Consider the following 25,863-nt stretch of genomic DNA (forward strand, 5'->3'; position numbering starts at 1 on the left):
GGGGGGTCTAATATTTGGCGGGGGGGCCCTAAGGTTGTGGGCGTTAAGCCTGCGCCCCCCCCATTCCACTATTTATTTTTCTTATGATCCCCTCAGATGAAAACGGGTCCCTCTGCGAGCTGCCCAGCTTGGGAGAACGGTGAGTGCCCCCCCTTTAAAGAAAAATCCCCCCCCCCAAAAAATTAAGGGCGTTTCAGAGAGGGGGGGCCACCCACGCTGGGATTTTCTCCCGTTTTAGGGGTGCCCCCCCCTGCCCCAAAACCCCCCCGGGCCGGAGCCGCCAGCCCTGACCGCCGGCACCTCTGGGCCCCCGACCCCCCCCGCGGGGGGGCCCAGCCGCCGAAATTCGCTTGCCAGCCCCGCCCAGGTGAGTGCTGCGCCCCCCCCCCCCCCCCCCCCCCCAAAAAAAAAATCCCCGGGGGGGGCCCAAAACCCCCCAAATCCCCCCAAATCCCCCCCCAATAACCCCAACCCCCCCAACTCCTCCTAATGGGGCCCCACGTGCTTTTCTTCCCCCATTTCTCTCTCCCCCCCCCCAATTTTTATTTTACCCCCCCCATCCAAAATTCCCTTCCTGTACTCTGCAGAGCAGCAAAACTCCCCAAACTCCCCATTTTCCACCTATTTTCTCCCTATTTCCCCCCCCCCATTTCCCCCCATTCCGCTTCATTTGCCCCCCCCCCGATTTTTTCTGCCCCCCCCCGATAATTTTCCCCCCGTTGTGCCCCCCCCAGCCCCGCCCGGACCCTGCCCCGCAGCGCCTCCAGCTTCGAGGGCCGCAGCGTCCCGGCCACCCCCGTGCTGGCCCGGAGCCCCCACGGGCCCCCCCTCTGCCGGTGAGCCCCCCCCCATTTATTTTTGGGTGGGGGGGGCCATAAATTGGGTGGGGGGAGTGAAATGGGGCTGGGGGGGCAATAACGGGGGGCTGGGGGCTGCTAGGAGGGGACTGGGGGGGCAGAAAGGGGGGCCCGGGGGGGTAAAAAATGTCGGGGGGGGGCAATAAATGGGGTTGGGGGGCAAAAAAAGGGGGGATAAAAAAGTTTGGGGGGCACAAAGGGGGTCGGGGGGTACAAAGGGGTCTGGGGGGGCACTGGGCGCCCCCCCTGACCCCACTCTTTTTTTTTTTTGCCCCCCCCCCTTTATTGTTTTTTTTTACCCCCCCCCCAGCCCCGAGGCCCCTCTGCTGCCCCCCCCCCGGCCGTGGTCAGGCAGCCAGGACTCCCAGCTGGGGGGGGGGGGGCCAGGTGGGGGGGGGCCGGGCCCCCCCCCTCCCCCCCCGCAGCCCCCCCCCCATTCCCCTTTCCCCCCCCCGGCCCCCCCCCGCACCCGCCGCAGCAACAGCTCCGAGGCTCTGATCGACTGGGGGGGGGGGCAGCGGCGGCGGTGGGGGGGGGCTCCCGGATCCCGCCCCCCCCCCCCGGCCTCCAAATTACGGCCCCCCCCCCGAAAAAAACCTGCGCGCCCCCCCCTCGGCCGAGCAGCGCCGCAGCCAGAAGTGGCTGGCGCTGGAGGGGCTGCGGGACTGGTACCTGCGGCACACGGGGGGGGGGGCGCCTCTGGGGCCCCCCCCCCGGCAAAAAACTTTGGCTTGGGCCCCCCCCGCCCCCGCCGGCCGCCTGGCCCCCCCCGCGCCGCTGCCCCCCCCCCCCCGCGGGGCTGCCCCACTCGCTCAGCTACGCCGGGGCGCTGGCCCCCAGGTACGGGGGGGGCGGGGGGGGCGCGCGGCCCTCTTTTAATTTGGGGGGGGCATGAACTATATTTTTGGGGGGGGGGTCCTGTTTTTTTTTGGGATGGTCCTGAGGTTTTGGGGGGAGTTCTGAGGCTTTTGGGGGAGTCCTGAGTTTTTTTGGGGGGGTCCTGATTTTTTTGGGGGTGTTGATTTGTTTGGGGGAGGGTCATTAAGGTTTTGGGGGGGTTGATTTATTTTGGGGGGGCAGAAATTTATTATGGGAGGTGCTGTGTTTTTTGGGGGGGGTTGATTTTCTGGGAGGGATTATGGAGGTTTATTTTGGGGGCGGTTATGAGGTTTTTGTTCTTTTTTGAGTTTTGGGGCGGGGGCTTGCGGGTTGTGGGGTGCCCCCCCGGTCCCATAACGACCCCCCCCATTTCCAGGAATCCCCCCCAATAATATTCCCCCCCCATCCCATGAGGGTCCCCCCTATTTCCAGGCCCCCCCACCCCATAAGGTGCCCCCCCACTTCCAGGGGTGCCCCCACATCCATTCAGGCCCCCCCATTCCATAATTTCCCCCCCCAAGCTGCCGCCCCCAACCCCATAAAGGCCCCCCCGCCCCCCCCCCCATTTCCAGGTGCCCCCCCCCGGGGCTTCCGTCCCCTGGACACCCCCAAACGACCCCAAATCCCCCCCAGGCCCCAAATCCCCCCCCAGGCCCCAAAATTTGGGATTTTTGACGCCCCCCCGGGACCCCTCCACTCTCTTTTTTATTTTTTTTTTCCTTTTTTATTTCCTGGGGGGGGGGGGAAATGGGTTGGGGGGGGTCACAGGCTCTCTTTGGGGGGGGCTAACTCCTTTTTTCTCTTTTCTCTCTCTTTTGTTTTTTCATATTTTTTTTACCATTTTTTCTCCATTTCGCCCCATTTCATTCCCCCCCCCCCCCCCCCCCCCCCCCCGCAGGGCTTCAGGGGACCCCCCCGCGGCCCGCGACCCCCCCCGGCACCGACCCCCAGCCCCCCGGCACCTTGGTGTGACCCCAAAATTCGAGGGGGGACACCCCAAAAATGGGGGGGGCCAGGACCCCAAAATTGTGGGATTGGACCCCAAAATGGGGGGGCACCCAAATTGGGGTGGGGCAGATATTTTATGGAGAAATCTCCCCCCCCAAATAAGGGGGGGAACCCAAGAGCCCCCCCCCGCTGCTCCTGGCGAGCGCCCTCCCCAATTTGGGCCCCCCCCCAAAAAAAAAGGCGGGGGGGGGCTCTGGGAGAAGGGGGCTGTTTTTTGGGGGGAAACATGGCCGTTTTGGGGCTGTGCGGCCGGGTTTGTACAATACACGGGACCTGCTGCCACCTGCCTGGTGTCTTTTTGGGGGGAAATCGGGAAAATTCCATTTTTTGGGGGGGGGGGGGGGGGCAAAAAAAAAGCCCCTTGGTAGGGGGGAGGGGGTGGGCGCTAGGACCCTGCGGCCCCCGCATGGGAATCAATGGAGCTTCCTAATATGGGCATCGCCACGCCCACCTGCACTGAGCCACGCCCCTCGAGCCGTGCATCTAAGCAAAGCATGGCACCAAAGCCACGCCCCCCAGCGTAAGGCCACGCCCTAGTGCGAGGCTACGCCCCATACCTAGTCCCGCCAACGCCACGCCCTCCGGGGGGTGGAGCGCCCTTTGCCCCGCCCCGCCCCCTGGCCCCACATCACCTCAGCAGCCGCGCCGGCCAATCAGCGGGCGGGCGGCGGCGCGAGCCGCGATCCCATTGGCTAGTGGCGGGCGTCGGGGGCGGGGCCTCCGGGGACAGGCCAAGCGCGGGCCGGCGGCGGGCGACAGAGCGGCTGAGGTGAGGCGGGCGGCGGACGGGGGGGGGAGGATGCACCGGGGGGGTCCCGAGGGGGGGTTCGGGGGGTACCGGGGGGGGTCCCGAGGGATTTTGGGGGCCCGATCGGTGCGGGGGGAGGGGAAAGGGGGGCGCCCGGTTGTTACGGGCAACGGTGGTGATGGGGGGGGGAGAGGGGGATGTCCGCTCCCCTCACGCCGCTTCCGCCTTTCTTCCCTAGCAACCCGCTAGGCCGCGTTGCCATGGAGACAGCGCCGGCGCACCCCTATTGGCCGCGCTCGCTGTCGTTGCCGGGCTACGTGAGCAGCGCGCGGCCCGGCTGGCAGTGCGCAGGCGCGGTGGCGGCCGCCTTCGCGGGGCTGCTGGCGCTGGGCTGGGCGCTGGGCGGGGCGGGGGCGGGGCGAGGGGCGGGGCCCGGCGGAGCCCCGCCCAGCGCCTGGCCGCCGCCTGGTTCCTGCTGTGCGCCGCCGTGCACGGGGGGCTCGAGGGGTACTTCAGCATCCGGCACCGGCACCTGGCCGCCGACACCGGGCTGCTGGCAGACATCTGTGAGCGGGGGGGGTTAATGGGGGGGAATGGGGGCTGGGGGGGGGAAATGAGGGCTGGTTGGGGGGTTATTGGGGGGCTGGGGGGGGAATGGGGGAGGAATGGAGGGGTGGTTATTGGGGTTAATGGGGGGCTGGGGGGGAGCTAGTGGGGGCTGGGGGGTCTTGGGGGGTTAATGGGGGCGTTGGGGGAGATAATGGGGGGCTGGGGGGGTAATGGGGGCCTGGGGAGGTTAACAGGGGGGTTACCCGGGTTCCATGGGGGTCTCATGTTCCCTTGGAGGGGGGTGTCACCCAGGGAAGGTCACCCAGCCCCCTCGATCCTTCCTGAGGATTCAAAAAACCTGAGAACCCCCCCAAAAAAAAACAACAAATGCCCTCAAATCCCCCGTTAACTCTCTCCTGCCCACAGGGAAAGAATACGCCAAAGCCGACAGCCGCTACATGACGTGAGTTTGGGGAGAGGGGCCTAATTGGGGAGGGGGGGGCACACAGCACTCCGTGCCCCCCCCCTCACCCCCCCATGCCCTCCCCAGGAGCGATGACTTCACAGTCGTCATGGAAACGGTGACGGCGTGGGCCTGGGGGCCCCTCAGCTTCCTCACCTTCCTCGCCCTGCTGCGGGACCACCCCTCCCGCTACATCCTGCAGCTCATCGTCTCCCTCGGTACAGCCCCAAAACCCCCCAAAAAACCCCCAAGCCCCCTCCCGAAAAGAAAAAAAAAAAAAACAAAAAAACTAAAACCCCTCGAAAAACTCCCAAACTCCCCCAAAAAGAACAAAAGCCCCCCAACCCCTCCCCAAACCCCCCCAAATCCCCTCCAAACGCCCCTCAAAAGCCTCCAAACCCTCCTGAAACCCCCCAAAACTCCCTGAACCCCCCCCCAAAAGCCCCCCAATCCCCCCAACTCCCTCCCCAAACCCCCCTTAAAACCGCCCCAATCCCCCAAACCACCCGAAAACCCCAACAACTCTCCCCCAAAACTCCCCAAACCCCCCTGAAACCCCCCAAACCCCCCGAATCCCCTCTGGTTGCCCCCTGTCCTCCTAACCTCCTGTTTCCCCCCCCAGGGCAGCTGTACGGGGACGTGCTGTACTTTGGCACGGAGTGGCGGGCGGGGTGGGCTCACTCGGACCCCCACCCCCTGTATTTTTGGGGCTATTTCGTGGCTCTCAACGCGCTCTGGCTGCTGCTCCCCGGTGCCCTCCTGCTCCAGGCCGGCCTCCGCCTCGCCGCCGCGCAGACAGCCCTCGACCGGCCCCCCCATAAGGCGCACTGAGCCCCCCGGAACCCCCCCGGGACCACCGGGTCCCCCCAGGAACACTGGGACATGCCCCCCCAGGACCCCCAGAGCAGCACTGGGGCGATTACTGGGAGTCCTGGGGTTGTACTGGGAGCCCCAGGACCACTCGGACTGTACTGGGACTACCGGGAGACCCCCGGGGGAGCACCGGGACCCTCCCTGGGACCCCCAGGGCAGCCCCAGGGCTGTGCTGGGAGCCACAGGGCTGTTACTGGAGCACTGGGGTTGTATTGGGACCCCCAGCACTACTGGGACTGTACTGGGACTACTGGGAGACCCCTGGGGGAGCACTGAGAGCCCGCCCAGGAGCATCGGGACCCCCCCACGGGACGCCCAGGTCAACCCCAGGGTTCTTACTGGGAACCCCAGTAAGGCTGTACTGGGAGCTCTGGGGCTGTACTGGGAGCACTGGGCCCCCCCCTGGGGTGCTTACTGGGAGCCCCCCGGTGCTGTTTGAGGCTGGGGGGGGGAGATTTTAATAAAAAAAAAAAGGTGAAAATGGAAATGTGGGAGTGTGGTGGGGGCTGGGGGGGGGGGGGTCAAAAATTGGGGGAGGGGCAAAATGAGGGGGGGGCAATGGGGGGGTCACCAGGAAGGGGGGGTGAAGTGGGGGGGGGGGCTCAGGGGGTGGGGGGAGGTGGGGGGCCCTAAATATGGGAGGGGGGGCAAAAATTGGGGGGGTTGCCAAAAATGGGGGGTGTGTGGAAGGGGTGGGGGGGTCGCTAAAAGTGTGGGGGGGGGGGCAAAAATTTGGGGGGTCGCCAAAAATGGGGGGGGGTCCCAGAAATTGGGGGGGGGGAAGGGGAGTAAGGGCGGCGGCGCTAGGACCCAGCGCAGGGAGTGGGCGGGGAAGGGGGCGTGGCCAGTTGCTGAGTGACACTTGGGGGCGTGGCTTGCAGTTGAGTGACAGCTGGGGGCGTGGCCTGCCGCGGAGTGACAGCCGGGGCGGTGCTAACCCGCCGGGCTCCCGGCCCTGCCGCCCCGCTCAGCCAATGGGAAATTAGGTCGCCCGTCGCGGCCAATGGGAGGTCGATCCCGCCTCAAGTCCAGCCTCCTTCCCCCTCCTCGCCCAATCGGCGCCCTCCCGCCCCTCCCCACCCGCCGCCCAATGGCAGCGCGCTCCTTCCCGAAGCCCCACCCCCTCCCCCTCTCACCCAATCAGCGCCCCGCCGCTCCGTCTCCGAGGCGACCCCAGTCCCGCCTCCCGCCGTCTCCCCACCGCGGGCGGAACTTCCGGTCCCGCCTCACCCAATCCCCGCTCCCCTTTCCCCCTCCCACCAATCCCCGCGCGGCTCGCCGCCCCCTCCGCCTCCGCCCAATCACCTCCCCGCCGCCGGGGCGAGCCGGAAGCGCGGCGGCGGGGTCAGAGGTCACCGCTGTTGATGTTGACACTGGGCCCGGCGGCGGCGGCGGCGGCGGCGCCCCCCGCGCCCTCCCCTCCCCCCCCCCGGCCCCGCAGCCCCTCCCGAGCCGCCGCCAGCCCGGGGGGGCCTCTCCGGGCCCCCCCCGGTGCCCCGGGGCCGCCCCCCGCCGCCCTCCGCCGCCCTCCACCGCCCCCCGGCCGCCCCCGGCCCATGCTGGGCCCGGCGCCATGACGATCCTGCCGAAGAAGAAGCCGGTGCCGGCCCCCGACGCCGACCCCGACTCCGGCCCCGACTCCGGGCCCGAGCGCGGCCCCGACGCCGGCCCCGAGCGCGGGCCCCGGTGGGCGTCGGGGACCCGGGGGGGCCCGGCGGGGGGGGGCAGCGGCCCCGGGCCTCCCCCCCCGCCCCCCTTGCGGGGCTGGCCCGGGCTCCCCTCCCGCCGCCTCCCCTCCCCCGGCGGGGCCCGGCGGGCCCGGTAGCGGCGGCCCCGGGGGCGGGGACGGCCCCGGGGCGCTGCTGGGGCTGGAGGCGGCCGCGCTCGGGCTCCCGGAGCCGCGGGGGGGCGGCGGAGGAGGAGGGGGGGGGCGGCCCCGGCCACAGCAAGCGGAGGAGGCGCGGGGGGGCCGGGCCCAGCGGCGGCGGCGGCGGAGGAGGAGGAGGAGGAGGAGGAGGAGGCGGCGGGGGGGGCGGCGGCGGGGCCGGGGGCGGCTGCGGAGGGCCCGGGGCCGTGGGGCTGGGGCTGGGGCTGGGGCTGGGCCCCGCCGGGAGCCCCGGGCACGAGGAGGGCGGCGGCTGCAACAGCGAGGACGAGTACGAGGCCGCCAGGGTGGAGATGGACCCCGCCACCGCAGAGCAGGTGGGGGGCGGGGGGGTGGGGGGGCACTGGGGGTAATGGGAGGGGACTGGGGGGGGACTGGGGGGGTAATGGGGGCGCTGGGAGGGATACGGGGGGTAATGCGGGAACTGGGGGGGTAGTGGGGGCACTGGGAGGGAACTGGGGGGGTAGTGGGGCACTGGGAGGGAACTGGGGGAGTACTGGGGGAACTGGGAAGGCCCTGGAGGGGTCAGGGAGGTTATGGGGGGGTCTGGAGGGGTTCGTGGGGGGGGGTATGGGGGGCCATCAGGAGCTGGGGGGGGGGCACTGGGAGGAACCGGGGGGTAACTGGGGTGGCATTGAGAGCCCTAAGAGGGAACTGGGAGGGCACTGGGAGAACTGGGAAGGCCCCGGGGGGGCACGGTGGGTTACGGGGGGTCCCGGGGGGGTGGGGGCTGCGCTGAGCGCGGCTGTGTCTCCAGCAGGAGCACCGGTTCGAGAAGGCGCTGCGGGAGAAGAAAGGCTTCCTCATCAAGCGCATGAAGGAGGACGGCGCCTGCCTCTTCCGCGCCGTCGGTCAGCCCCCCGGCCCCCCCCGGGACGTTGGGACCCCCCCCCCCTGTAATGTCTGACCCCCCCCCCGGTGATGTTTCCCCCCCCTCCTTGCAGCCGATCAGGTGTATGGAGACCAGGACATGCACGAGGTGGTGCGGAAGCACTGCATGGATTATCTGGTGAGGGACTGGGGGGCACTGGGAGGCGCTGGGAGGGGGGTGGGGGGGCCAAAAGGGGTCTGGGGGATACTGGGAGGGGTCTGGGGGAACACTGGGAGCTACTGGGAAGCATCTGGGGGGGGGTCTGGGGGTTACTGGGAGGGGTCTGGGGAGCACTTTGGTATTTTGGAGCCAACTGGAAGGCTGAGGGGCCGTCAGGAGCTACTGGGGGCTACTGGGAGTGGCGTGGAGTCTGCTGGGGGGGGGGTCTGGGTGGATCTGGGGGGTGTTGTGTTTTTTTTTGTGGGGGGTCTGGGATTTTTTTGGGGGGGTCTGGGGGGCACTTTAGTATTTTAGGAACCATCTGGGGCTATTGGGATCTACTGGAAACCCACTGGAACTTACTGGTGGCTACTGGGAGTGGCATGGAGTCCACTGGGGGGGGGTCTGGGTGGATTTTGGGGGGGGTTTGGGATCTTTTTTGGGGGGCCTGGGTGGCCCTTTAATATTTTAGGAGCCCCCTGGGGGTTATGGGGATCTCCTGGAACCCCACTGGAACTTACTGGTGGCTACTGGACGGCGCCGAGGGGCGCCCTGGGGGGGTCGGCCGTGCATTTCCTGACCCCCCCGGCCCCCCCCCCAGATGAAGAACGCCGATTACTTCTCCAATTACGTGACCGAGGACTTCGCCACCTACATCAACCGCAAGCGCAAGAGCACGTGCCACGGCAACCACATCGAGATGCAGGCCATGGCCGAGATGTACAACCGGCCCGTCGAGGTCTACCAGTACGGCACTGGTGCGTACTGGGAGCCCTGCTGGGGGCGGCCAGAGGGGCTACAGATGCTTCCCAGTAGCTCCAGTGTTCCCCCAAACCCTTTCCACTATCCCCCAACCCAATCCCAGACCCCTTTTGGGCCCCCCACTGCCCTCCCAGTTCCTCCCAGTGCCCCCAAGTATTCCCCAGAACCCCACCCAGATGCCCCCAGACCCCTCTTGGGGGGGGTCTTTAGTTCCCCAAATGCTGTTTTGGGTATCCCTATATACGCTTGAGGTACCTAGAGAATCTCTATAGATCTCTATAAACACTTTTGGGGTTCCCCACGTATCCTCGGGGTTTCGGGGGGAGCTTTTTGGGGTCCTGGTGCCCACTTTGGGGGTGTCCCCGCAGAGCCCATCAACACGTTCCACGGGATCCAGCACCACGAGGACGAGCCCATCCGGGTCAGCTACCACCGCAACATCCACTACAACTCCGTCGTCAACCCCAACAAGGCCACCATCGGCGTGGGGCTGGGGCTGCCCTCCTTCAAGCCGGGGGTCAGTGGGGCCGGGGGGCTGGGGGGGGGTCTTGGGGGGGGGCTGGGGGGGGCCCTGGGGGTCCCTGAGCTGGCCCCGTGGGGTCTCGTGCCCGAGCTGGGGGGCTCTGGGGGTCCCCAAGGTGGTCCTGGGGGTGTCCCCTGACCCAGCTGGGGGGGCTTTGGGGGGGGACCCTGCCCAAATTGGGGGTCCTGGGGGGGTCCTGGGGGTCCCCAGGGGTCCCTATGGGGGCTGGGAGCTGCCCCTGCCCCTTCCTGCCTGGGGGCGTGGCCAAAGAGGGGGCGTGGTCACATTCTGTACATGCTCCCAAATATGGCAGGTGGGTGTGCCCACATATGGACACACCCCTTTATGTATGTAGGGGCGTGGCCTGCTTGGAGGGGGGCGTGGCCAAGAATGGGAGCTGGGGGCACTCTGCTGCCTTAGAGGGGTGGGTGGGGCATGGGGGCGTGGCTTGACAGGGTGTGGCCAATCAGAGGCGTGGCCTTTCAGAGGTGGGCGTGGCTTGTCCATAGGGGTGGGGCTTGCCTTTGGGGGCGTGTCCAAGCATGGCAGCCATGGGCAGTGCTGTTTCCTTAGAGGGAGCAGGCGCCATGTTGGGGGCGTGCCCTGCCGGGGCGTGTCCAATCAGAGGCGTGACCTTCCCGAGGTGGGCGTGGCCTATCCGGAGGGGGCGTGTCCTCCCCCTGACCCCTCCCCCTGCCCCCCAGCTGGCGGAGCAGTCCCTGATGAAGAGCGCCATCAAGACGTCGGAGGAGTCGTGGATCGAGCAGCAGATGCTGGAGGACAAGAAGCGCGCCACTGACTGGGAGGCCACCAACGAGGCCATCGAGGAGCAGGTGGCCCGCGAGTCCTACCTGCAGTGGCTGCGCGACCAGGAGAAGCAGGCGCGCCAGGTCGGGACCCCCGGGACCCCCCCGGGACCACCAGCTCCCCTCACCCCCCCCCCCCAGAGACATTTGGGGTCCTCATGTTGCTCTCTGCGGGGTTTCATTCCCTTAATGGGGCTCGCTCCGCTTCCTGCTCCGCTTCTTGTCTTCCTACTCCACTTTGTGCTCCACTTCTTGGTCTTCTGCTCCGCTTTTTGCTCCGCTTTCTGCTCCACTTCTTATTCTGCTCCGCTTCGTGCTCCCCCTACAGAATTTTTGCTCCCCCCCTCCGCCAGCTCCGTGTCTCTCCATATCCCCCCCTCCCCTCCCCATCCCCTCCGCCCCCTCCCCACCCCCCTCTCCCCAATTTTCGGGGTCCCCCCTAATGCCCCCCCCCCTCGTGCCCCCCCCAGCCCCGCAAGGCCAGTGCCACGTGCAGCTCGGCCACGGCGGCGGCGGCCAGCGGGCTGGAGGAGTGGAGCGGGCGCTCCCCCCGCCCCCGCAGCGCCGCCCCCTCCCCCGAGCACCCCGGGCTGCACCCCGAGACCACCGGCCACAAACCCCCCTCGCCCGGAACCCCCCAAGCCGGAAAACCCCCCTCGCCCTGCGCCCCAGGTGGGTTGGGGGGGGAGCCGGGGGTTGATTGGAGGGTCTGGGGGGGGATTGAAGGGGAATTGGGGGGTTGTGGGGGGCCTGGGGGGGTCTGGGGGGGGATTGGGGAGGTCTATGGGAGAAATGGGGGGGTCTGGGGGAGATTGGGGGGGGGATTTGGGCGGGTCTGGGGGGGGATTGGGGAGGTCTATGGGGGGAATGGGGGAGATTGGGGGGGGGGTCTGGGGGGGATTGGGTTCGGGGGGGGCAATCCGGGCTCTGCCCCCCCCAACACCCCAAATTTGCTGCCCCAAGATGGGCGAGCCCCCCCAAAAAAAATCCCAAAATATTTGGGGTGGGGGGAGTGACCCCTGGCCCCCCCCCTCACATTCCTTTGCCCCCCCCCAGGGACCAGCAGCCAGCTGGGGGCGGGGGGGGGCCGGGCGACCCCCCCGCTGGTGTCCCTGTACCCCGCGCTCGAGTGCCGCGCCATCATGCAGCAGATGTCCCCCACCGCCTTCGGTGAGCCGGGGGGGGGCTTTTAGGGTCGGGGGGGGGGCCTTTTGGGGTCGTGGGGGGGTTGTTTTTTTTGGGGGGAAGGGGCGTTTTGGGGTTATTTTGGGGGATTTTGGGTGTGCTTTAACACTTTAACGGTACGCCATTGTGCAGATGTCCCCCACCTTCAGTGAGTTTTGGGGGGGGCTTTTAGGGTTGGGGGGGACAATTTAGGGTTGGGGGTCCTATTTTTAAAAGGGTGGGGCACGGGGGGATTTATTTCGGGGGGTTTCACTTCTCCCAGCAGCCCCAGCTGACTGTAAACCCACAGCGCCGCTACCCCCGAACCCCAATTCCTCCCTTTCCAACCCATTTTTTTTGCCTCCCCCTAAACTTTACCCCCCAAAAAACAATTTTTCTGACATTTCTGTATTTTTTTTGCCCCCCCCCCCCAGGCCTCAACGACTGGGAGGACGACGAGATCCTGGCGTCGGTGCTGGCCGTGTCGCAGCAGGAGTACCTGGAGACCATGAAGTCCGCCCGCCACAGAGACCCCCCCGCCGACAAGAGTTGATATTGAACCCCCGGACTGCGCCCGGACCCCCCCTTTTACCCCCCCCCCCCCAAAAAAAAAAAAACAACCTCCGCGACACCCCCAGAGGGACCTCGTAGTGGGGGGGGGGCCCGTTTGATTTTCGGGGACCCCCCCGGCCCCGTTCGGAGGGGAGGGGGACTCAGCGCTGGACGCCGCGGGACGAAAAACCTCGGCTTTAATTATTTTTTTTTTGGGGGGGGGGGGGGACACTTTATTTGGGGTGGGGGGGGCTTTATTTTTGGGGTGGGGGCTTTATTTTTTTTGAGGGGGGCTTTATTTTTTGTGGGGGGGCTTTATTTTGGGGGGGGTGTCTATTTTTTTGGGGGCATCTTTATTTGTTTGGGGGCGTCCTTTAATTTTGGGGGGGGCTTTAATTTTTGGGGGGGTCCCTGTTTTTTTGAGGGGCAGCCTTTAATTTGGGGGGGGCTTAATTTTTTGGGGGGGGGCTTTATCTTTTGGGGGGGGCGTTATTTTTGTTGGCAGGGGGCTTTATTTTTCGGGGGGGCGGTCATTTTTTTTGGGGGGGGGGGTGGATTTACAGCTTGAAGGACTGGGGGGAGACAACGGGGGGGGGAGTGGCACGGGGGGGGGGGCCCTATTTTTTATAGGGTCTCCCCAGAGGGAGTTTGGGGAGGGGGCCCCCCCTTTCTGCCCCTCCCCCCCCCCAAAAAAATAAAATATTTTGCATCCTGCCCCCCCCCCCCCTCTAGGAAGGGGGGGTTGGGGAGGGGGATGCCCCCCTGCCCCCCCCCCCCCCCCCAAAAAAAAAAAAAAATTCCTCTCTGCACCCCGTTATTAAACTGATGCCCTGCACCCGCTGGCCCCTGCTTTTAATGGGGGGGGGCACCCCCTTGACCTCCCCCCCAGCCACCAGAGAAGGCCCCCCAGGATTTGGGGGGGCTCAGCGCCGTTTGGGGGAAAAACCGAGGTGTTTTGGGGCTCTTTGGAGTCAGGGTTGGCGGCGTTTTTGGGGGGGAAAATGGGGCCCTTTTGGGGGTGAAGCTTTGCGGCGCTTTGGGGGGGCTCCGTGTCCTTTTGGGGTTGTTTTGGGGGGGGGTCCGCTTTGTCCCCCCGTTTTGGGGGGCTTTGTGTTCTTTTGGGGGTCAGATTTGGTGACGTTTTGGTGGAGCACCCTGTCGTTTTAGGGCGCTCTTTTGAGTCAGACTTTGTGACATTTTGGGGCTGGTTTTGGGGTCACACTGTGACATTTTGGAGCTGTTTTTCTGGGTCAGGTTTTGTGATGTTTTTTTGGGGGGACACCGTGTAATTTTGGGGCTGGTTTTGGGGCCAGGCTTTGTGCCATTTTTGGGGAGCACCGTGCCCGTTTAGGGCCCTTTTTGGGGTCTGGCTTTGTGCCCTTTTCGGGCCGTTTTGGGGGTCCCGGGGCCGGGTTCAGGCTTTAGGGTCCTCGCAGGCCCCGGTAGCGCCCGGCGGTTGCCATGGCAACGAGTCGCGGGATGATGACGTCAGCGGGTCACGCGGGGACGCGATGGGCGGTGGCGGGCGCTAGGACCCGGGCGGTGCCGTCTCCGAAGCAACGGGGCGCTCGTGGGCGTGGCTACACCGCGTGGGCGGGGCCTGCGGCTCATAGGCGGGGCCTAACGCCTTGTGGGCGGGGTTTAAAACCCGGAGGGCGTGGCTTGAGGCTCGTGGGCGTGGCTGCGACTAGAGGGCGGGAACGGGCTTCGAGCGGAGCTCCCCCATTGGTCCGCGGCCGCGTGTGGCCCCGCCCCTTTGGCGAGGGGAGGGGGGCGCGGCGCATGCGCAGACCGGCGGCGGGCGGCATGGAGCTGCGCGGGGGGGCGGTGGCGGGAGCGGGGAGCGGTGAGGGGGGGGCGGGGGGGAGAAGGGGGAGTTTGGGGGGGGGGATTTGGGGCTGGGGGGGTCTTGGGGGGGTCATGGGGGGGTCGTGAGGGGAATTTGGGGGGGGGGTCCTGGGGGGGTTTGGGGGTGGTTTTGGGTCTGGGGGGGTCCTGAGGGGGATTTGGGGGGGTCTTGGGGGGGGTTTGGGGCCGGGGGGGGCCTGGGGGGGGTCTTGAGGAAAATTTGGGGGTCGTGGGGGGGTCGTGGGGGCGGTCCTGGGACTGCGGGGGGGGCCGGGGGGGGCTGTGAGGATCCTGGGGTCGGGGGGGGGGGAGTGGGGGGGGGGAGTGGGGGGGGTGCCCTGAGGAGGCTCCTGGGGGGGGGGGGGCTGGGGAGGTTATGGGGGGGGGCTTTGACTCTGCCCCCCCCCGTGCCCCCCCCCCCCAGACACCACCAAGAAGAAAAAAACGGCGCAAAAAGGACAAAAAGCGGGCACCCCCCCCACGGTGAGGGTGAGGGGGGGGCATCGAGGGGGGGGCGCATTTTTTGGGCCCCCCCTTTTTTTTTTTCTTCCCGGGGGGGGGGGGAATTCCCTGCCCTCCCCTCCCCCCCCGGGGCTATTTTTAACCCCACGCTGCCCAGGGTGAGGTCAGGGCTATTTTTGAGGGGGGGGGGGGCATTTTTTTCCCTTTTTAAGAGAGGGGGGGCACAATTTGAGGCCCTAAAATCCCTAAAGATGGCGGGGGGGGGGGGCAAATTATTTTTTTGGGGGGGGGGGGGCAAAAATGGATTGGAAAGGGGATAAAACGGGGGGGGGATAAAAAGGGAGGGTGGGGGGGCACAGAAAGGATGGGGGGGGGTAAATGGGGTGCTGGGGGGGTTCAACATGTGCCCCCCCTCCCCAAAAAGCCCCCCCAGCCCCCCCACCCAGGAGGATGCGGCCCCCCCCTTGCTGCTGGACGAGGGCGAGCAGGAGGACCCCCGGGATTACTGCCAAGGTAAAAAGGGGGGGGGGGAAAAACAAGGGGGGGGGTAAAAAACACTTGGGGGGGGGCAGATAAAGGTGTGGGGGGGGTCTGAAACCCCCCCCCCAGAAGAAAATCCCCCCCCCCCAGGGGGTTATTACCCCGTGCGCATCGGGGACCTCTTCCACGGGCGCTACCACGTCGTGCGCAAGCTGGGCTGGGGGCACTTCTCCACCGTCTGGCTCAGCTGGGACCTGCGGTGGGTGTCGATTTGGGGGGGGGGGCACCCGGGGGGGGCTCTCAGGGACCCCCCCGTGTTAAAATTTTTTGTCCCCCCCCTGAAGGAAGAAGCGTTTCGTGGCGCTGAAGGTGGTGAAGAGCGCGCCGCAGTACACCGAGACGGCGCTGGATGAGATCAAGCTGCTGAAATGTGTGGGTTTGGCACCCAAAAACTAAAACACGGCCCCCCCCCCTATTTATTACACCCCCCCCACCCCCTAATGACCCCCCCGGGTTAATTTTCCCCCCCCCCCCCAGGTGAGGGATTCGGACCCCAGCGACCCCAAGCGGGAGAACATCGTGCAGCTCATCGACGACTTCAGGATCTCGGGGGTCAACGGCGTCCGTATCCTTTTTGGGGGAGTCCCAAAAGTGTCCCCCCCCCCTCCAAAAACTTCCCGCGGGTGTCCTGTGCTCCTTGACCCCCCCCCGAAGACGTCTGCATGGTGCTGGAGGTGCTGGGCCAGCAGCTGCTGCGCTGGATCGTGGGCTCCAACTACCAGGGGCTGCCCCTGCCCTGCGTCAAGAGCATCGTCAGACAGGTCTGGGGGGGGCAGGACCCCCCCAAAATATCCCCCGACCCCCCCCAACATTTTCAGACCCCCCCCTAAAAAAATTTTCCGCCCCCGCCCCTAAAATTTTCTGTTCTCGCCCCAAAATTCTCTGCCCCTGCGGCAAGAGCAGCATCAGAGAGGTCTGGGGGGGGGGCAAAAAACCCTGGGTCTTGTGCCCCCCCACCCCTGTTTTTTGGGGCGCCCCCCCTAATTTTAGGGACGCCCCCCTAAATTTAGGGACCCCCCCAATTTTAGGATGCCCCCCCCTTGGGTCTTGGTTCACCCCCCATGGCTCTGGGCTCCCTCCCCTGTCCCTTGCACCACTCGCCCTGGCTTTTAGGACCCCCCCTTTAATTTTGGCCCCCCCCCCCCGTTAATTTTTGGCCCCCCCCCTAATTTCGGGGTGCCCCCCCAGGTGCTGGAGGGCCTGGACTACCTGCACACCAAGTGCAAGATCATCCACACCGACATCAAGCCCGAGAACGTGCTCCTGCGCCTGGGCGACGCCTGTGTGCGGCGCCTGGCGGCCGAGGCCTCTGCTTGGACCCGGGGGGGCGCCCCCCCCCGCAGCGCAGGTACCCCAAAACCCCCCCCTCCGGAACCCCCAGACTCTCCCCTATCACCCTGACCCCCTCCCGTCCCTGTAAACCCTTCCCCTCAGATATTTTAATGGGGGGTTTCTAACTGCCCCCCCCCTCCCCGCAGTCTGCTCGGCGCCCCAGGACGGCCCCGTGAGTGCGCCCCCCCCTCCTCACCCGGCTCCTGCGCCCCCCCATGGGTGCGTGACCCCCCCCCGGCACCCCGCAGGGCTTTAGGGACCCCCCCCGGGGTGATCCCAGTGCCCCCCCCCCCATTGAAGGAGCTGAGCCGGGCCCAGCGGCGGCGGCGGCGGCGGAGGCAGCGGCGGCTCCTGGCACAGCGCCTGCGGGACCTGGAGGGGCTGCGGGGGGGGGGCGCGGGGACACCCCCAGGGCACGGTCAGAGCCCCCCCGGGGGGCTGGGGGGGGGGTTAGGGGGCTTGGGGGGGGCTTTGGGGAGGAAATGGGGGGGGTTGGGGGGCTCTGGGGGGGAAATCGGGGTGGTTGGGGGGGATTTAGGGGGATTGGGGGGGAGTTTGGGGGGCTCAGGGGGGGTTAATGGGGAGGGTTGGGGGGATTTGGGGGGACTTTGGGGGAGATTGGGGGCTTTTGGGGGGCTCTGGGGGGATTTGGGGGCTTTTGGGAGGGGAAATGGGGGGGATTGGGGGGTCGGGGGGTGGGGAGTAGTGGGGAAGAGCCCCCCGGGGGGGTTGGGGGGCGATGAGGGGGGGATTTGGAGGGAAATTTGGGGGGTTTGGGGGATTTAAGGGGAACTTTGGGGGGATCTGGGGGAATTTGGGGGCATTTTTAGGGGGGATTGGAGGGAATTGCGGGGTTTGGGGGGGGTCAGGGGGTTTCTGGGGGTCTCTGAGGGAATTTGGGGCAATTTGGGGGGGCTCCTGGGGGTGTCTGGGGGGATTTGGGGGAGCAACAGGGCAGATTTGGGATGGGGGGGGTTATTTTTTTTAGGGGGGGGTCATATGGGGGTCTCACAAGCCCCTCCTCCTGCAGAGACCCCGCCCCTGGAGACTGAGGAGGGGGGGGGCAGCCCCCCCAGCGGCGCCTCCTCCTCGGGGGTGCACACCCTGCCCGCGGGGGGGTCGGGGGGGTCCTCGTCCTCCTCGGGGGGGGGCGGTGGCGGCGGGGCCCCCCCCCTCTCCCGGCGCCCCCCCAGCCCCAGCTCGGCCTCGGACTCGCTGCTCACCCCCACCTCCAGCTCCCTCATCTCGGGGGGGTCGGAGGGGGGCCCCCCGCCCCTCGGTGAGTTTGGGGGGGGCAATTTTGGGGTGCTGGGGGGGCAATTGGGGGTGCTGGGGGGGTAACTGGGGCTTATGGGGGGTGGTTTTGGTCCTGGGGGGGGCAATTGGGGGTTTTGGGGAGGCAATTGAGGTGCTGGGGGGGCAATTTGGGGCCTGGGGGGTGCTTTGCGGGGGGTCCCTTAGTCTTAATGGAGGGTTTTGGGGGGTGCTGGGGCCAGTTTAGTGTCTGGGGGGGGGGGTGAAGGTTTTGGGGAACCCCCCCGGACACCCCCCTGATATGTCCCCCCCCCCCAGGTGAGGAGGTGCCGGGGGGGGCTGAGAACCCCCTGGACCCCCGCTGCGCCCCCCGGCTGCGCGTGAAGATCGCCGACCTGGGCAACGGCTGCTGGGTGGTGAGCGAGGGGGGGGCGGGGGGGGGCTTTTTGGGGTGAAAAAGGGCGGATTTGGGGTCGCCGGGGGGGTGACATCCAGCATCCCCCCCCCAGCACCGGCACTTCACCGAGGACATCCAAACGCGGCAGTACCGGGCCCTGGAGGTGCTGCTGGGGGCGGGGTACGGCCCCCCCGCCGACATCTGGAGCACGGCCTGCATGGTGAGCGCTGCCCCACTGCTGCCCCACTGCTGCCCTATAGAGTGCCCCACAGCCTGCCCCGCACCCCTGCCCCACACCCCTGCCCCATAGCGCAGCCCCCACCCCAAATTCCCCCCCCCCCCCCAGGCCTTCGAGCTGGCGACGGGCGATTACCTGTTCGAGCCCCACTCCGGGGAGGACTACAGCCGGGACGAGGGTAGGCGGGGCCTCGGGGAGGGGGCGGGGCTTAGGGGAAAGAGGGCGTGGCCTCGGGGAGGAGGCGTGGCTTTGGTGGGAGGGGCGTGGGCAATGGGGGTGGGGCTTTGGGAGGGAGTGGGAGGAGAGAGGGGTGGGAGGGAGGGGTGGGGTTAGGAGGTTGTGGGTGGGGTAAAAAGGTGGGCGTGGCTTGGAGGGGTGGGAGGGGCTTGGAGGGGGCGTGTCCTGATTGGCCCCGCCCCCCAGACCACATCGCCCATGTGATCGAGCTGTTGGGGGAGATCCCGCGCCACGTGGCGCTGGGGGGGCGCTACTCCAGGGAGTTCTTCAACCGCCGCGGTGAGGGCGGGGCCTGAAGGGGCGGGGCATAAAGGGGGAGGAGCCAAGGGAGGGGCTACGGGGGTAAGAAGGTTGGGGGCGGGGCTAAGGATGAGGGGAGGGGCTATAGAGTGGGAGAAGCTACAGGGGGTGTAAATGGCTTGGGGGTGGGGTTAAAGGGGGTGGAGCTAATGGGGGTGGGGCTTAAATGGGTGGGGTATCTGGGTGGGCAGAGCTATGTAGAGTGGGCGTGGCTAGAGAATGGGAGGGGCTACAGGGGTGTAATTAGGTTGGGGTTAGAGGTGGGTGGAGCGATTGGTGGGCAGAGCTTAAACAGTGGGTGTGGCCACGGGGCGGGCGGGGCCACAGAGGGCTGGGGTGGGCGGGGCTACACAGGGCGGAACCGCAGGGGTGGGCTCTAGGTAACCACACAGCACTGGGGGGGGCGGAGCTCCGGGCGGGAGGGGGCGGGGCTACCCGGGGTGTGTCCGTGACCTCTCGGTGACCCCCGGGTGCCCTCCCCGTGCCCCCAGGGGAGCTGCGTCACATCCGGCGGCTGCGGCCGTGGGGGCTGCGTGCGGTGCTGCAGGAGAAGTACGAGTGGCCCCGCGGCGCCGCCGCCGCCTTCGCGCGCTTCCTGCGCCCGATGCTGGCCTTCGAGCCCGCCCGGCGCGCCACCGCCGCGCAGTGCCTGCAGCACCCCTGGCTCCGCCCATAGCCACGCCCACCACCGGGCTCCTCCCACAAGCCGGCTCCGCCCCCAGCCCCTCCACCCCTATGGCCTCTCTAGGGGGTGAGGGTGGAATGGAGGGGGCGGGGCTTGCTGGGGGGTGGGGCTTGGAGCGCCTCCTGGAGGACACGCCCACCTCTAAGGCCACGCCCCCTCCGGGACACGCCCACAAATGGGCTCTGCCCCTACCCAGCACCGTGGGGGTGAATGGAGGAGTGGTGAGGCAGGGGGCGGGGCTCTTATCGGGGTGGGTTGTAAAGGGGCGGGGCTTAAAGCTCTTCCTCCTGTAGGCTATGCCCCAATAGGCCACACCCCTCGGGGACACGCCCATTAAGGGGCTCCACCCCCACCCTCTGTGTGTGTGTGTGAATGAAGGTGTGGCACGGCTGGGGGCGGGGCTTATTGGGGTGGGTGAAGTGGCTCCTCCCCCTCCGGGAGGCCCCGCCCCCAATAGGCCCCGCCCCCCTTTTTATTCTGTGTGTGTAAATAAAGGCGTGGAACAGCTGGAGGCGGGGTTTATTGGGGATAATTTATTACTGAGTGGCCCCTCCCACTCCGGGAGGCCACGCCTACTGGAGGCCATGGCCTCGGTGGCCCCTCCCACCCGAGGCCACGCCCCTAGGCGCGGCCGAGGTGGGACAGGATGCTCTGCACCGCCCCCGAGGTTGTGCCCTGTCCCCCGATGTCGGGCGTGTGTGTCTGGGGGCGGGGCCAGTCAGGGGGCGTGGCCTCCGTGGGCGGGGCTTGCCCTTGAGGCCACGCCCACTGTGCCTGGGTTTGGGCCATGTAAGGGGAAAGGGGCGGGGCTTACCCGGGGGTCGTCCAATGAGGCAAGGACAGCCTGGCGGATGGTGGAGGCGTGGTTGTGCAGCCTGGGGGAGGGGCAGCGGGAGGCCACGCCCACATTGAGTAAGTCACGCCCATCAGGAATAAGCCCCTCCCCTTGGCTCCCTCCCAGTGCTCTTGGACCCTCCCCAAGGCTGAGGCCCCACCCCCCTCAGGCCACACCCACTTCTTGCCTTTGCCCCACCCCTTCCCTAGGCCCCTCCCCTCCCCTGTAGCCCCGCCCCCCATTTAGCCCCGCCCACCTCAGGTGATCCAGCATCATGCACGCCGCCAGCAGCGGCGGGCCGTGGGGTTGGCGACGTTGCGGTGGCGATGCTCTTCCCCGTGTTGCGCGTGGCCTGCGGGGACGGCCCCAAATGACCCAAAATCCCCCGAAATCACCCCAAAACCCCCCTCCCCAGCCACTCACGGTCTCGAAGACGGCGTAGTCGTGGCCGTAGTTGGCCCCCGGGACCAGGCCGGGGCCGCCCACCAGCCCGGCGCAGACGTTGTTGACGATGTTGCCGTAGAGGTTGGGCATCACCATCACGTCGAACTGCTGCGGCCGCGACACCAGCTGCGGGGGGGCGCCGGGGTTACTGGGAGGGACTGGGAGGCACTGGGAGGGGACTGGGAGGGGGGCGGGGGGGGTACCTGCATGGTGGTGTTGTCCACGATCATGCTGCTGAAGGAGATCTCGGGGTACTCGGCCGCCACCTCCCGGCAGCACTGCAGGAACAGCCCGTCCCCAGCTTCCTGCGGGGGGGGGCACGTTGGGGAGCGGCCCCCCCCAAAAAAAAACCACCCCCCCACCCCATAGACACCCCCCCGACTCCTCAGACACCCCCCCAATCGATTTGGGTTCAGCCCCCCAGATTTTGAGCCCCCCCCCTTGATGTTTTGGACCCCCCTTCTCCCTTTGTGCCCCCCCACTATATTTTTAACCCCCCCCCCGTATATTTTTTGAGCCCCCCCAACCTCATTTTGAAGCCCCCATCCCCATTTCGAGATCCCCTCCTCCCTTCATGGAACCCCCCAGCCATCTTAGCCCCCCCCCCAAACATTTTACCCCCCTCCCCATACAATTTAACCTCCCCCCCCTCGTATATTTTAACCCCCCCCAGCCCTTTCAACCCCTCCCATCCCAATTTTGAGACCCCCTTCTCCCTTGACGGAAGCCCCCAGCCATCTTAGGACCCCTTCCCTGTATATTTTACCCCCCCCCCTTGTATTTTTTAACCCCCCCCCCGGTATAATTTAACCCCCCCACATGATGTTGGCCTTGTGCACACGGGGGCGGTGACGGCGCGGCGGCCGGCGGCGCGGGCGAGGCGGAAGGCGTAGTGCGCGATGCGGCGCGAGCGGCCGGCCGTGATGATCTTCAGGCTCTCCACCACCCCCGCCACGCTCTGGGGGGGGCAGATAACGCACAGGGGGCGGGGCTAAAGGCTCGGGGGGCGGGGTTTAGGGCTGGGGGCGGGGCCTGACCTCGTGCTCCAGGCTGCTGTACTCGCCCTCGGTGTTCTCGCGCACGATCAGGATGTCGACGTCGCGGTGCCCGCGTCTCCACCCCCGGCAGGCTCCGGCAGTGGATGACGTTGGCGTAGAGATCCAGGCTGGTGCTAAGCCCCGCCCACAAAGGGGACACGCCCCGTTAGGCCACGCCCCCGAAGGGACACGCCCCATTAGGCCCCACCCCTTTTGGCCCCCACTTACAGGATGAGGTTCTTGCGGGATACGGAGCGTAAAGGTCTGGGTTGGCCCTAAGCCCCGCCCCCAAGAAGCCCCGCCCCGTTAGGCCACGCCCTATTAAGCCCCGCCCCCTTTGGACCACGCCCTTTAGGACACTTCCTCTTTTGGCCACGCCCTCTTAGGCCCCACCCCTTTTGCCCCCAACTTACAGAATGAAGTATAAAGCTCCATGTTGGCTCTAAGCCCCGCCCTCAAGGGGACACGCCCCGTTAGGCCCCGCCCCCTTTTGACCACACCCTGTTAGGCCCCGCCCTACCGGATGAGGTTGTTGCGGGACTTGTGGCTGGGCGGCAGGTTGTGGTTGGTCTCGATGTTACCTGGGGGGGGGGGGGTCCCAAATTATCGGGGGGGGGTCCCAATTTTTCCAGGAGGGTCTCCATTTTTCGGGGGGGGGACCCTTTTCTCGGGGGGGGGGCCCCAGCTCACCCTTGATGGCGACGCCGTTGCGGCGGATGGCCATGATGGCGTTGTGCACGTCGTCCTCGGGCGCCTCGGCGCTCACCCCCGCACCTCCTCGAAGTCCACGGGGACGCAGGCGTGCCTGGGGGGGGGCCCCCAAAAAATTCCTCAGCCCCCCCTCTTAAAAAAAAATCAACAAATAACACCCCCCGGGGGGGGGAGCACCCACCTGAAGACCTCCTTGACGTGCAGCATGAGCTCGGGGGCCGATGCCGTCGCCCGGGATCAGCGTCACCGTGTGGCGGCCCCCCGTATTTAGCCGGGGGGGGCTGCGAGGGGGGGGGGCAAAAAACCAGTATTTTTAGGCCGGGGGGGCAATTTGGGGGGGTGAGAACCCACAGAGCCCCCCCCCGCCCCCCTTTTCCCCCTCCCTCGCAGCCTCATGCAGCCCCCCCCCTTCCAGCTCTGTTTTTGGGTGCCCCTCCCCAATTTTTGTGCCCCCCCCCCTGTATTTTATGACCCCCCCATGCATATTTTGGGCCCCCCCAGGCATATTTCGGGCCCCCCCACCCCCAAACCCCCCCGTTTTTGGCCATACTCACGATGCTGGGTTGCTGCGGGGGCGGCCGCGGAGCAGGGGAGAAATTAAGGGGGGGGGGGGCGAGGGGGGGTTAGTCACAGCGGGGGGGGGGGGCAGGAAGAGATGGGGGACCCCCCCCACACACAAACAGCCCCCCCCAAATCAATGTGACCCCCCCAAAACGTGCCCCCCCCCCCCCGAGATGCAACCCCTATTAAGGAGCCCCCCCCCAAAAAAAAAACATGCCCCCCCCCCCAAATTAACGTGCCCCCCCCAATTAATGACCCACCCCCCTAATTAACGTGCACCCCCCCCCATTAACACCAAACTGGGAGGCACTGGGAGCCCCCCCCACGCCCCCCCCCCCAAATTTCCACCCCCCTCCCCCAAATTCCACCCCCCCTCAATAAAAATAAAGGGGGGGGGCACCGGGAGACCCCCCCCCCCAAAAAAATATGATGGATTTTGCCCCCCCAGCCCCAAAATGGGGGGGTCAAAGGGGGGGGGGGGGGGCATTTCCCCCCCCCCCCCAAATGTCAAAAGGGGGTTTTATTTGGGGGGGGGAGGGGTCTTTTTGTGCCCCCCCCCCCCCCCCCCCCAATTTTTGGGGTACTCACGGGGGGGAGGTGGCGCCGCTCGTCGTGGGAAAACCAGGCCTGGGGGGGGGAAGGGGGGGTCATGGGGGGTCAATTTTGGGGACCCCCCCCCCCCAAAAAAAAAAAAATCCCCCCCCCTCCATCCCCCCCCCCTCAGGCGCTAGCCCCGCCTCCCTTAGAAATACCAGCCAATCAGCGAGCGTAGCCGCTGAACATTCCCGCCCTCTCCGCAGCGCTCCACCAATCGCCGCCCAGCTCCTCCAGCGGCAGCCAATCAGGGCGCAAGATACCTCACCGCAGCTCCCGCCCCCACGCCGCGGCGGCGGCCAATCAGCGCGCGGCGCAGCGCTCTCGCCTCACGGCGCCGCCGCCCGGTTCCCCCCCGGGGCCCGGCGGGGCCGGGGCCGTTCCGGGACCCCCCCGGGGCCCCCCCCCGGGACTCACCGGGCGCTGCCCGAGCACGGCCGGGGCCCAGAGGCGCCTCCCCGCCCTCAGCGCCGCCGCCATGGCTGCCTCCCTGAAGCGCCGCCCAACTCTCGCGAGACTTCCTCCACAAGAGGTGAGGCGGGGCGGAACTCTCGCGAGATTTCGGCCCCGCGCCCTTTTTGGCGCTGCTGAAGCGCGCGGCCGCCATTTTGTGCCCCCGAGGCACGGCGCATGCGCGCTGCGGCGCGGGGCCTGGCTGGGCTGAGGCGACGCCGGCCGCCATTTTGTGCCGGGCCCCTCGCTTTGTCCCCCTCGCTTTGGGGCTAAAAGTCTAAAATTGGAGACTTTGGGCCTCATCCACAATGCCTCGGGAGCGGTCGAAGCCAAGCGGCGGGGCCGAGCGCGGCGCGCATGCGCCGGGGGCGCGGCCGCGACTTTTCTCGCGCCGCCGCCAAATAAGTCGCGGCAGCCATTTTGTCGGGCGGGCGGCGGCACTGCGCAGGCGCGCGGCTGGGCTCCGCCCCCTTTGAACGGCTTGGGCCACGTCTCGCGCAAAGAAACCGCCCACCCGGCGGCGCTCGCGCTTCCCATTGGCCGCCGCGCTGAGCGTTGCCCCCGCTTCCTCGTTCTGATTGGTCGCCGCGCGGCACAGCCCGGCGCGGATTGGTTGTTTCGGGTGTCTGTCGGCTGAGGGAGAAGTGGCGGCGGCAAAGATGGCGGCGCTGGGGCTGCTGCTGGGGCTGCTGGCGGCCGCGCTGGGCGCGAGGGGTACGGGGGGGGCCGGGGGGGATTTGAGGGGGTCTCGAGAGAGCTCTGGGGGGGTCTTGAGGGGGTCTGCGGGGGTCCTGGGGGGGCTCTGGGGGGTTTGGAGGGGGGGGCTAGGTTGGTCTTGGGGGGGATTTGGGGGGTCTGGGGGCCTTGGGGGGGTCGTGTGGGGCCTGGGGGGGTTTGGGGGGGTTTTGGAGGGGGTCTGGGGGGGTCTTGGGGGATTTGGAGGGGATCTTGGGGAGATTTTGGGGGGTCTGGGGGTCTTGGGGGGGTTCTGGGGGCTTTGCGAGGGACTGGGGGGGGGTCGTGGGGGGTCAGGGTGGGCTTTGGGGGTGGTCCTGGGGGGGCCTTGAGGGATCTGGGGGGGGGTCCTGGGGGCTTTGGGGGGCATTTTGGGGGCTCTGGGGGTCTTAGAGGGGGTCCTAGGGCGACACCAAGATTCAGGGGTGCAAATGGGATCTGAGGGGGGGGGCCAAACGATGTCTGAGGGGGTGTCTCAGCACAGGGGGGGCTCCTCCCCGTGCCCCCCCCCCCCATTTAACCCCCCCGTCCCCCCCCCAGGCGAGCCGTGCCCCGAGCCCACCATCGCCCCCCTCCTACTACACCACGGCCGACGCCGTCATCGCCTCCGAGAGCGTCTTCGTGGTGGAGCTGTCCCTGGCCTGCAAGAACGGCGCCCAGGTGGGGGGGGGGGGGGCGCTTTTTAACCCCGGGGGGGCTCCTCTTGAACCCCTGGACCCTCCCCTTTTTAAACTGATTTAATTAACCCCCCCAGAACGTGGCTCTCTACGCCGACTGTCAATGGCAAGCAGTTCCCGGGTGACGCGGGGCCAGGACGTGGGGCGCTACCAGGTAAAAAAAACGGGGGGTGGGGGCCAAATTTCACCCTGGGGGGGGGGCAAAATAAAATCCGGGGGGGTCTCCATTCCCCGGGGGGGTCATGGAAATTGTTTTTTTTCCCCCCCCCAAAGGTGTCGTGGAGCCTGGAGCACCGCAGCGCCCAGTCGGGCACCTACGAGGTGAAGTTCTTCGACGAGGAGTCCTACAGCGCCCTGCGCAAGGTTGGGGGGGGAATTTGGGGCCCTCCCGCTTTGTTCAGGACCCCCCCCACTTTATTCAGAC

At 67.2% G+C, this 25,863-nt stretch overlaps 6 protein-coding genes across 6 annotated transcripts; 5 read left to right on the top strand and 1 right to left on the bottom strand.

Annotated features, from left to right (window-relative positions):
- Positions 1–238: 238 nt before the first annotated feature.
- On the top strand, positions 239–3,741 carry CCDC120 (coiled-coil domain containing 120; the record flags this gene model as incomplete). The annotated part of the gene is made up of 4 exons (XM_084307117.1): positions 239–362; positions 731–836; positions 1,168–1,244; positions 3,731–3,741. Coding segments are annotated over 4 exons (318 nt in total), but the record flags the coding sequence as incomplete, so codon positions are not given.
- LOC311221728 (3-beta-hydroxysteroid-Delta(8),Delta(7)-isomerase-like) lies at positions 3,386–5,772 on the top strand. The gene is given in 6 exon segments (XM_084307116.1): positions 3,386–3,513; positions 3,731–3,900; positions 3,903–4,058; positions 4,468–4,504; positions 4,592–4,722; positions 5,127–5,772. Coding segments are annotated over 5 exon segments (681 nt in total). The 5' UTR covers positions 3,386–3,513; positions 3,731–3,752; the 3' UTR covers positions 5,336–5,772.
- Positions 5,773–6,870: 1,098 nt separating this feature from the next.
- On the top strand, positions 6,871–12,178 carry OTUD5 (OTU deubiquitinase 5). Its single transcript, XM_084307118.1, is given in 13 exon segments — positions 6,871–7,064; positions 7,067–7,120; positions 7,122–7,160; positions 7,162–7,299; positions 7,301–7,579; positions 8,023–8,113; positions 8,207–8,271; positions 8,894–9,050; positions 9,423–9,571; positions 10,282–10,467; positions 10,854–11,055; positions 11,440–11,553; positions 11,982–12,178. Coding segments are annotated over 13 exon segments (1,707 nt in total). The 5' UTR covers positions 6,871–6,950; the 3' UTR covers positions 12,101–12,178.
- Positions 12,179–13,578: 1,400 nt separating this feature from the next.
- On the top strand, positions 13,579–19,903 carry SRPK3 (SRSF protein kinase 3; the record flags this gene model as incomplete). The annotated part of the gene is made up of 17 exons (XM_084307113.1): positions 13,579–13,669; positions 13,791–13,945; positions 14,372–14,430; positions 14,834–14,922; positions 15,040–15,148; positions 15,234–15,321; positions 15,427–15,514; positions 15,604–15,710; positions 16,138–16,297; positions 16,428–16,453; positions 16,582–16,699; positions 17,312–17,560; positions 17,854–17,951; positions 18,045–18,152; positions 18,279–18,348; positions 18,594–18,686; positions 19,199–19,903. The coding sequence occupies 17 exons, from the start codon at positions 13,579–13,581 to the stop codon at positions 19,381–19,383; spliced, it is 1,893 nt and encodes a 630-aa protein (XP_084163239.1). The 3' UTR covers positions 19,384–19,903.
- IDH3G (isocitrate dehydrogenase (NAD(+)) 3 non-catalytic subunit gamma) lies at positions 19,904–24,082 on the bottom strand. The gene is given in 18 exon segments (XM_084307115.1): positions 19,904–20,094; positions 20,207–20,267; positions 20,484–20,521; positions 20,524–20,549; positions 20,552–20,579; positions 20,651–20,797; positions 20,875–20,976; positions 21,513–21,629; positions 21,709–21,777; positions 21,779–21,842; positions 22,229–22,289; positions 22,399–22,474; positions 22,477–22,513; positions 22,601–22,635; positions 22,637–22,681; positions 22,683–22,700; positions 23,569–23,607; positions 23,992–24,082. Coding segments are annotated over 18 exon segments (1,107 nt in total). The 5' UTR covers positions 24,055–24,082; the 3' UTR covers positions 19,904–20,013.
- A 604-nt stretch (positions 24,083–24,686) lies between these two features.
- On the top strand, positions 24,687–25,802 carry SSR4 (signal sequence receptor subunit 4; the record flags this gene model as incomplete). The annotated part of the gene is given in 7 exon segments (XM_084307114.1): positions 24,687–24,741; positions 25,303–25,331; positions 25,333–25,422; positions 25,517–25,537; positions 25,539–25,559; positions 25,561–25,593; positions 25,713–25,802. Coding segments are annotated over 7 exon segments (339 nt in total), but the record flags the coding sequence as incomplete, so codon positions are not given.
- Between the last annotated feature and the right edge of the window lie 61 nt (positions 25,803–25,863).

This window comes from Netta rufina (genome assembly GCF_964035555.1).
Source record: "Netta rufina genome assembly, contig: SCAFFOLD_173, whole genome shotgun sequence".
NCBI lineage: Eukaryota > Metazoa > Chordata > Aves > Anseriformes > Anatidae > Netta > Netta rufina.